The sequence below is a fragment of the Columba livia genome, chromosome 11, assembly GCF_036013475.1.
Source record: "Columba livia isolate bColLiv1 breed racing homer chromosome 11, bColLiv1.pat.W.v2, whole genome shotgun sequence".
NCBI classification, from domain to species: Eukaryota; Metazoa; Chordata; class Aves; order Columbiformes; family Columbidae; genus Columba; species Columba livia.
Window position 1 is genome coordinate 19,308,725 of NC_088612.1, and position 9,017 is coordinate 19,317,741.

The 9,017-nt window shown below is 53.6% G+C and overlaps 1 protein-coding gene across 3 annotated transcripts; it reads left to right on the plus strand.

The window, feature by feature from the left end:
- Positions 1 to 1,235: 1,235 nt before the first annotated feature.
- On the plus strand, positions 1,236 to 8,987 carry CLK3 (CDC like kinase 3). Of its 3 annotated transcripts, none has more exons than XM_065077048.1 (13): positions 1,236 to 1,329; positions 1,845 to 1,993; positions 2,543 to 2,750; positions 4,832 to 4,925; positions 5,208 to 5,274; positions 6,000 to 6,116; positions 6,333 to 6,499; positions 6,654 to 6,748; positions 7,089 to 7,218; positions 7,661 to 7,743; positions 8,092 to 8,171; positions 8,307 to 8,397; positions 8,593 to 8,987. In XM_065077048.1, the coding sequence occupies exons 2-13, from the start codon at positions 1,845 to 1,847 to the stop codon at positions 8,776 to 8,778; spliced, it is 1,467 nt and encodes a 488-aa protein (XP_064933120.1). In that variant the 5' UTR covers positions 1,236 to 1,329; the 3' UTR covers positions 8,779 to 8,987. The 3 variants fall into 3 exon arrangements, with proteins under 3 accessions (XP_064933120.1, XP_064933122.1, XP_064933121.1); XM_065077049.1 differs by lacking the exon at positions 1,236 to 1,329 and adding an exon at positions 1,436 to 1,566; XM_065077050.1 differs by lacking the exon at positions 4,832 to 4,925 and having other exon boundaries at positions 1,253 to 1,329.
- Positions 8,988 to 9,017: the final 30 nt, after the last annotated feature.

The window sequence follows — 9,017 nt, forward strand, 5'->3', positions numbered from 1 at the left end:
GAGGGAGCACAGCCCCCCAGCCCCCGCTGCTGTCTCTGGGGTGTTCTGCTGGACCAGCCCTTCCCTTGGAGCCAAACCCACCCCTCTCCATGTGTCACCCCAGGGCAGAGCCGCACACTCACAGGAACTCGAGGACGTTGGCCTGCAGGAAGGTCTCATAGGAGGACAGCACTTGGTTTAGCTGGAAGAAAGCAGCGCCCGTTAATCGAGAAGCTTTTGCAAATTCCCCTGTGTGAGGAAGGCACATACGGGGGTGTGCGATAAATAGAGGGGAGTCAGCGGGGTTTGCCCAGGGCAGGACACACTGGTGGACACCAGAGCCACAGCGATGGCCCAGCCGGGGCTCCCACCAGCCCAGAACCAGCACCAGGAGGGAACACCCGGCACCACGGCGTGTGATGGCCCTGCCAGAGGTGCGGGGAGCCCAGTCCCGCCTCAAACCCACCACGCCAGTCCAACTGCTCTGCACCACGCATGGGTGGGTGACAGCAAAGCCCCATCCGCGTAACCCCCCTGTGGTGCTAATTTGTAAATAAACAGGACTGAGGCCCTCATTCCTCGCAGGTTGAGCTGGACACCACACCTCTGCCAGCAGCTCCTTGCCCACCTGGCCAGGAGCCATCTCCAGCCCCAAGAGAAGGTCACCGTGGGGACAACACAGCGACGCAGAGCATGGTGAGGGTCACCATGGTGAGGGTCACCATGGTGAGGAAGGCCACGGCGAGGATCATCATTGTGAGGATTCTCATGGTGAGGAAGGCCATGGGGAAGAAGGCTGAGTGGAGGATGAGCATGGTGAGGAAGGCTCAGTGGTGAGGAAGGTGATGGTGAGGAAGGCTCAGTGGTAAGGAAGCTGACGGTGAGGAAGGTGACGGTGAGGATGGCCATAGTGGGGAAGGCCGTGGCTGTAAAGGTCCTGGTGAGGGGGAGGATGGCCATGGTGAGGAAGGCCATCGAAAGGAATGCTGTGTTCAGGAAGGTGATGGCATGGCAGACCTTGGTGAGGAAGGTGATGGTGAGGATGGTGATGGCGAGGACGGTGGCGGTGAGGATGGTGACGGCGCGGCAGCCTGCGGTGAGGACAGCCGTGTGAAGGTGCAGAGGGCCGTGCCGGGGCAGCCCCTGTCGCCTGTTCACACCGGCTGACATCGCCCGGCGCCGCGGGCGTTAACCGCGACCTCCAAGCCATAGAGAGGCAGCGAGAGCGGCCCGGGGCGGAGCCGCTCTGGCCGCGCGGGGAGAGGCGGGCGGCGCCGGAAGCGGAAGTAGGAGCGGCGGCGCTGCTGGGCCGGGGGGGCGGGCCGCAGCCGCGGAGGGACCGGAGGGGCGGTGAGCGGCGGAAAGGCCCGGGGGGCGGCCTGGGGCGTGGAGCGGGGCCGGGGCAGCCGGCGGGGCCGGCCCGGGGGCGCGGAGCGGGGCTGGGGCGGCCGGCGGATGGGACCGGGCCTGGGCCCAGCCGCAGCGCCCCGCTGTCGTACTTGCGTCCCCGGCGGAGATCGGGTGCCGGGGCGGGCGGTGCCGTGGCCCTGAGCGCTCCGCTCCCCCCCTGCCAAAGCGTTGGCGCAGGTGACGCGGGCCAGGGGCGGTGGGGCCGGTTTGTACCGGGGTGTTTGTAGGAGGCGGCGGGGAAATAACTCGTAGCGTTCTTATAAACAGCCCGTTTCCCAGGGGAGGCCTCCGGCTTAAAACCTTCCCCGGTTCCGTCCTTGCCTGCGCCCTTTGCGGGGGTCTCTGCCCACACCCCCCGGGTCGGGGGCTCCGGTGGGCTGGGAACGGCCTTGTCCCCTCCGGGAGCCCCTGAGCCGGGCCCGGTTGGAGCGGGGAAACCTCTCGTCTGTCCTCAGATGCATCACTGTAAGAGATACCGGTCCCCGGAGCCGGAGAGCTACCTGGGGCAGCGCTGGAAGAGGAGGAGATCGCGGAGCAGGGACTACGAGGGGAGGGTGCGATACCCACCCCGCAGGGATCTCTGCAGGAGATCGCGATCCAGAAGGTGAGAGCAGGTTGGGGCCTGGGGGAGCGAGCAGGGAGGGACGAGACCCCTGTCCTCCCTCCTGATTGTGTTTGGGAGCTGGCACTGAGCAGCGGCAGCTTTGGTTTCCTGACCGCGGATCAGCTTTAAACCCATAAATCCTAGGGATGGAAGTCAAGGGCTTAATCGTATGTGGCTTCCCTGACACATTTCTGCCTCTCTATCTAGCCAAAAGTTCGTCCCAGAGCCATGTCTTTAATATTAACAAGAGAGAAAGTGCCCTGGAATCATGTTTCCCAGTTCTAATGCTGTGAAGGCATTAAAGTTGTTTTTTTCCCCAGCCACCTGCTTCCTTCTGAAATTATTACAAATCTAATTTAAAGTAACACCACCCCTACGCTCTCAGAAAATATCTGAGTGTCACTAACTGATCTTTCCTGCTTCAGCTCTGATTTAGGTTAAAACAGGCTATTGCAAACAGGCAGTGGGACCAAGAGCACTTACTTTGAGCCGGACTCTGCCTTTCGTGCTTTTTCCAGGCTTTTAAACACGTTCTTGTTTGTGCTGCAGCCATGACCGGATGCCTTACCACAGGAGGTACAGACGGGACAGCGACGCCTACAGATTCGAAGACCGAAGCCCATCTTTTGGAGAGGATTATTACTCGACCCGCTCGCGGAATTGGCGGCGATCCCGAGGCAGAGAGCAGCACCATCCAAAGAAACACCCGCACTACTGCCGGAAACACAGGACCAGGTCTTGTAGCAGTGCCTCCTCGGTGAGTAGCATCCAAAATGAGATCAGGGTTTTAACTGCTCTTACCTCCTTTCAGCTCTGAACACTGGGTGAGTACCTCTAATCCCTTTCTTTTTTTTTATGTTTGTTTTCATTACGTGGAATGTATAATCCAAAAATCTGTGTTTTGTTAAGCGGGAAGCGTTTGTAGCTATTGGTTTTTACTAGTCCAGCCCCTGTAGCTTTAATAGGTTAGGAAACTAAGCTGCGTTTGTTATGGTTGAGAAGGGGATGAGGAAAGCTGGAAATGGCGCAGACAGGACAGGCTGACAGGGTGAGCCTTGGCCGCAGGCCAGCCCGGCTGCTGCGGGGGATCGGGCGTTGTTTGGGTTTTAGTGCAGCCGTGGCCTCGCTTTGCACGCCGCCGCTTCTCGGGGGGGTTTGGTACGGAGCGCTCCCGCGAAGGCAGGGCGGGTGGACGCTGTGCCGGGATCCCAGATGGGATCCGACAGCCCGGTGCTCCCCGCGGTGATTAACCCCTGTCCTGCTGTGCTCAGAGAAAGGCTCCCACTCCCCAAGGATATACACGTGTCCTCTCTGCCTAGTGCCACACAGGTGTCCTTGCATTTCGGCTGCTTTGAGTTAAACTTCCCTGTTTTCCACCCTGAAATGTAGTATTCCTTTCAAGGATGAACTGGGAATACACTGAAGTGTTCTGAGGTGTCAGACCAGACGTCTGATGCTTTGCTCCTGTAAGGAACGTTTCCATCTTTCCCACGTTTGTTGCTTTTAAATGACTGAGTTAAATCCTTGTAGTTAGAGTGGAGATCTGTACGGCTGGGAGGTTCTGACTGTCTGTTGCTTTCCTCATTTTATTCCCAGTTGACTTTTTAGTTTTAGTTTTAGAAAGAGCCAGGGTTACAAGGAAAATGCTCCAGCGCGGTTTGCATGCAGTGATAACAGTGAACAGGTTTGGGCTGGCCTGATCTCAATCCTTTGAAGTCTCCCAGCTTGTCTCAACTGTCCCCTTTGCCTTCTCCTCCCTTTCAGCTCATCTTTTGGGATTTCATTGTAGCTCATTATTTTGGATTAGCTGGCGGGGGGGAATGGAGGTGACAGGCGCAGAAGAGAAGCCTGATAGAAGCTCAGGCATGGAAATGTAGAGCTTTATATTAATGTCTTTGGCTGTAGAGATTGTAACTATTTTTAATGCTAAAAGTAGAAAAAGATCAGGAATTAGGGTAGCTTGCTTTGTGGACCCCAGGTCCTTTTGGGAGCATTTGGCTGGTTTTCCAGTAGAAGCTCGCAGTAGCAGGGGTGAAGAAGACGCCTGAAGTGGAGTGAAACGTTCCCTGGGGATTCACTCAACCATCCCTCTTCCTAAAAGTTCTCCCAGGCTTCAAATCACATCCCAAAGGCACTGTGCAACACCAGGTCTGTTTGCAGCCAGTGGGATGTGTGGATTTGGGATCATTGTGGTAGTTGGTTCCCTCAAGAAGGGGAGGGCTGGTTTGTAGTGGGGGTAGGATACGGCTCTGGGGCACTGGTGATTTATTAACCGAGGTACAAATGAGTGAGCTGCATGGAGGGAGGGAGAACTGCTACCCTGGCTTCTACTGGACAACTTGTCTGAACTGATAGCTCGCGTACTCTGCGTCACCTTTGCCAGCAAAGAAAATGATGTTCTTCTGGCAAAACCCTCCTTCTTCTCCCGCCTCCGGCAGCATCCTCGGGTGCTGCAGAGGGAGCTGCTCTGCTGTGGGGAACGGTGGCGCCCAGCTGAGCCACCCTGACCCTGCGGCTCCACAGCTGCTGCTCCCCTTCGGAGAAGAGGGGGAATGTTCCTGCCTCAGAGGCACTCGAGGCCGTAGCTAATGAGAGATTTTTTTCTTTACATACCTGTAGCTGTTGATTACTTTTCTGTTTTGAAGTTAGTTTTGTGTCTTGACGTGTCCCTTGCAATATCCCTATCGTTATATATGCTGTGTGCCTTATGAAATGCTGGGATCTGGAAAATCCGCCCACCGCCGCACCGCCATCTCCACCTTTGAATGACAACACAATCCTGCCACTCGGAACTGGGCGCGCTTGGTCGTATGCCGTTTCGGGGGGCGGTGCGTACAGAGAAGCCAACAGAGCAGTAAGCGCAGCAGGAGCGTGGAAGATGACAAGGAAGGCCACCTGGTGTGCAGGATCGGCGATTGGCTTCAAGAGCGATGTACAGCCACCTTTCGTAAAACTTTACCTCTCTACTTTCTATCCCCATGTTAGACGAGATCTCTCGTATTGTACTGGAGGGGTCTCTAGTGTTTTTATTGCTTATAAATGGACTGAGCAGTAAATTGCCTGAGGCAGACAATAGAGCCTTGAGTTTTAAAGAGTGTAGCAGTGAGAGACTTTATTTTTTTTTTTGCTTTGACAATTGATTGCTGTGAAATTGCAGGACCTCAGCTCTCGCCAAGCCTCTGAAGTTCACATCCGCTCCTGTTTTCTCTCCTAGACGAAATTGTCGGCAGCCTTGGCGAAGGCACTTTTGGCAAAGTAGTGGAGTGTGTGGACCATGCCAGGTGGGCGTCTTTCTCTTCCAGACGAGTCGTGTGACCCCTCTGCGTCACACTCACGAGCATGGCAGGATTAATGCTGCTGGTTTGGCCTGGGACTCTGCCAGACCAAACTCTTGTCGCCTTCCACTTGTTGCTGTGGCAGAAGTTACTTTGCAGAGGAAGCAGAAAGTGGCCTGGTTCATACCTGAGCCCCTCAGTTTGCAGGCTGATGTGTTAAGGGAAGCAGGGCAGTTCATTCTACGGCTGAGGGCTTCAGCACAGGCTGTGAACTCCCCCTTCTCTTATTATCTTTTTTTTAACCTCTCCTGTGATTTCACTTGACCCCTGTCTCTTCCTGACCTTTTGTCTGGCTCCGAGCCACCAGGTCAGCTCGGTGGAGGAGCTGCTGGCAGCTCCTGCCTCCTCCGAATTCTTTCTGGCACTGCCAGAGCGGGGAGGTGGCTGCTGGAAGCACAGTGACCTTACAGATTGCTGTGTCAGGAACCTGGGCTGGCAGAGCCGGCTGCAGCTCTCCCTGGGGCGTTGTTACTCAGCAATAGCTTTATGCTTCAAATTAACTACTGTTCAAGCGACGTAAGTCTTTGGCAGACCTTGAGAGCTTTGTTGGGACCCTTTTAACACACAAAAACGTGACTCAGGTGATTGGGATGTGGCTTCTCTCTGTGGACTGAGGACATCCAGATGTAGGCTTTTTCTCTGACTCCATCCTTTGGTCTCTTCCCTTACAGAGGCAAATCTCAGGTGGCACTGAAAATCATAAAAAATGTTGGAAAGTACCGAGAAGCAGCCAGGCTGGAAATTAATGTCCTGAAAAAAATCAAAGAGAAGGACAAGGAGAATAAATTGTAAGTTCCTGCAGGACTTTTGGGTAGGCAGTGCCATGCCCTTACAGACAAGTAGCCTGCTTGGGTGATATCCAAAGAAACATGGGGCAAATTAACCAAAAGCGTGCTTCCGAGTCAGCTGGCTCAGAGCTTTTGCTCATCAACCGCTCCTGAAGTAGCCAGAAACAGGGAGAACGACTGTTGTGTCAAGTCCCTCACGTCTTTCTCTCCCCACAGCTTGTGTGTCCTGATGTCAGACTGGTTCAACTTCCACGGCCACATGTGCATTGCCTTTGAGCTTCTGGGCAAGAACACTTTTGAGTTCCTGAAGGAGAATAACTTCCAGCCATACCCTCTTCCTCAGATCCGGCACATGGCCTACCAGCTTTGCCATGCCTTGAGATGTACGTCACCCAGGGCCACCGTGTCCCCCCAGAGCGGGTCGGGAGGGAGCTGAGTTGGCTTTGTGCTTTGATGGGCAGAGTTGTGTGGGTTCTGCAGTGTCTGCTTCTTCTATATATTCTTTTCTCTCTCTCTTTCTCTCTGCCGCCTGTGTAGTTTTACATGACAACCAGCTGACTCACACTGACCTCAAGCCAGAAAACATCCTGTTTGTCAACTCGGATTTTGACACTCTGTACAACGAGAAAAAGGTGGGTTATGTCCCATAGAGAAGGGACTAGACCAGGAATAGCCTGCCTTTGCGTCCGTGTTCCATACGTGCCCACAGGGCCTTAAAAGTCTGTTTAGTGAGAGGAAACTGGAACTTGAACCTCTTCTTTCTCTATCTTCTAAAAGCTGTAAAAGCTCCAGGCCATGAAGTGGAACAGCTTTCCTTAACAGTGATCTAAGATGTAAAGAGCTCAGAGTTTCAGTATAATCCTTCTGATTAGTGTAGACACAGCGGTTCTGGGGTCAGAGCGCTCTTGTCAAAGCCCAGCTTAATCCTGAACCAACTCTTAGCAGCTCTGAGGACTTCTTGTTTGCTTGCAGAGCTGTGAGGAGAAATCCATTCGGAACACGAGCATTCGTGTGGCGGACTTTGGAAGTGCCACCTTCGATCACGAGCACCACACCACTATCGTGGCTACCCGGCACTACCGTCCGCCAGAAGTGATTCTGGGTGAGTGTCACTGGTATTTCGGGAGTCTCGAGCAGGTGGAGGAGAACAGTTGTCCCAGGGATGCTGTAGGATGGTGCTGTCTAGAGGAAAACCAGCTTGAGAATGCTCCAGTTCTTGGGGACAGCCTGTGCGTTGCTGCAACACCACCTCAGTGGTCTCGAGGTCCTGGTTGTGTGGAAGGAACTTGCAGATAGTGAGATGCAGCGCAGAGAGCCAAGGAAAACCTGTGAGACTTGGGAAGTGTTCAAATTGGTTCTGGGGGAACATGGAGTCAGCGTAAGTTGAAACTGAATCAGTCCTCTTGCCAGTGTGCAGAATGCTGGAAATCACATGGATAACTTGTAGGGCTGCCTCCGTGTCATCCCGGCAGTTTCAGTGAGGAGCAAGTAGAAATCTAGTGGGGCTTGTTGGGAGAGCAACGTTAACGTGATTCTCCTTGCAGAGCTGGGCTGGGCGCAGCCATGCGACGTCTGGAGTACCGGCTGCATTCTGTTTGAGTACTACCGCGGCTTCACGCTTTTCCAGGTATGATTCGTGCAAGAGACACCGTCCCCTACAAATCCTTAGTGTCTAAAAGGGCTCAGACTTGGGTGAAGGGAATGGAAATGCAGAGCAGGCACAGAAAATCAAAAGGCAAGTTTGAAAATAAGCCCCGAACAACCCCTGGTTTGAGGACTCGTGCCTTGCTGGAAGGATGAGGTTCAGATCACTTCTGGTGAAGAACAGAAAAATCAAGAAGTACAGGTGGACAGGAGCTGCAGCATTCCTGACAGAGGCTTGTCCATTCTTCCCTGTACTTGTGTAGGTGACAAAACTTCTGCCATCAGATCTCCAAGTTCTGAATTAATGTACCATTGCTCTTTCCCTTTGCAGACCCATGAGAATCGTGAGCATCTTGTCATGATGGAAAAAGTCCTCGGGCCAATTCCATCTCACATGATCCACAGGACTCGGTAAGAACCTGTTCCTGAACTTAAGACAGTCCAGTTAACTGTTTGTAGCTAATGACTCAGGATACCAATTATATCCTCACATCGAGTCTTAACTACATGGGTGTAGCCCTACTGAACATCATCTTTCTTCTCCAGAAAGCAAAAATATTTCCACAATGGGAACCTGGTATGGGATGAGAACACGTCCGATGGGCGATATGTCCAAGAGAACTGCAAGCCCCTGCGGGTAGGTGCTGCTCTGGGGCTGAACTGCTCTGCGGTTCCCTGCCTGAGATCAGTTAAGTGGGGCTTGAGGATGGGAGTAACTGGGAAATAGGATTTTATTGGTCTGGCTGAAGCAGGACAGGCACTAGAGAAACAGCTATGACCTTGCTGCGCATCATGAAACCAGGGCCGAGGGTTCAGCGCCCTTCTGTTTCAGACGTACATGCTGCACGACTCGCTGGAGCATGCTCAGCTCTTTGATTTGATGAGGAGGATGTTAGAATTCGACCCTTCCCGGAGGATCACCTTCTCAGAAGCCCTCCTGCACCCCTTCTTTGCTGGCCTCTCTGCAGAGGAAAGGATGCTGTGTGGTCGAGGCGCCAGCCGGGACCTCAGCAGATGACAGCGATGTCTGCTGGATTTGTACATACAGGATCGGTCCAGCCTCGGCAGTTCAGCCCCGCTTGCTCTCTTCTCCCCAAATTTAGAGGGGTTGGGGCGCTGCAATAAAGACCTTGGATAGGGGAGGGGAAGAAAAGCTACATTGGAGAGCACAGATTTGTCTATTTATATGTTGTAAAGTTAAAATAAAGTGTTTCTTATTGTTTGATACTTCCCTTGTAGACAGGTAGAGGGTTCTTT

Excerpts from the sequence above, each read along its gene's own strand:
- CLK3 (XM_065077048.1), top strand. The coding sequence starts at position 1,845 with ATGCATCACTGTAAGAGATACCGGTCCCCGGAGCCGGAGAGCTACCTG. Across the intron at positions 7,219-7,660 it reads TCCGCCAGAAGTGATTCTGG|AGCTGGGCTGGGCGCAGCCA; the intron begins GTGAGTGTCACT and ends TTCTCCTTGCAG. Across the intron at positions 7,744-8,091 it reads GCGGCTTCACGCTTTTCCAG|ACCCATGAGAATCGTGAGCA; the intron begins GTATGATTCGTG and ends TTCCCTTTGCAG.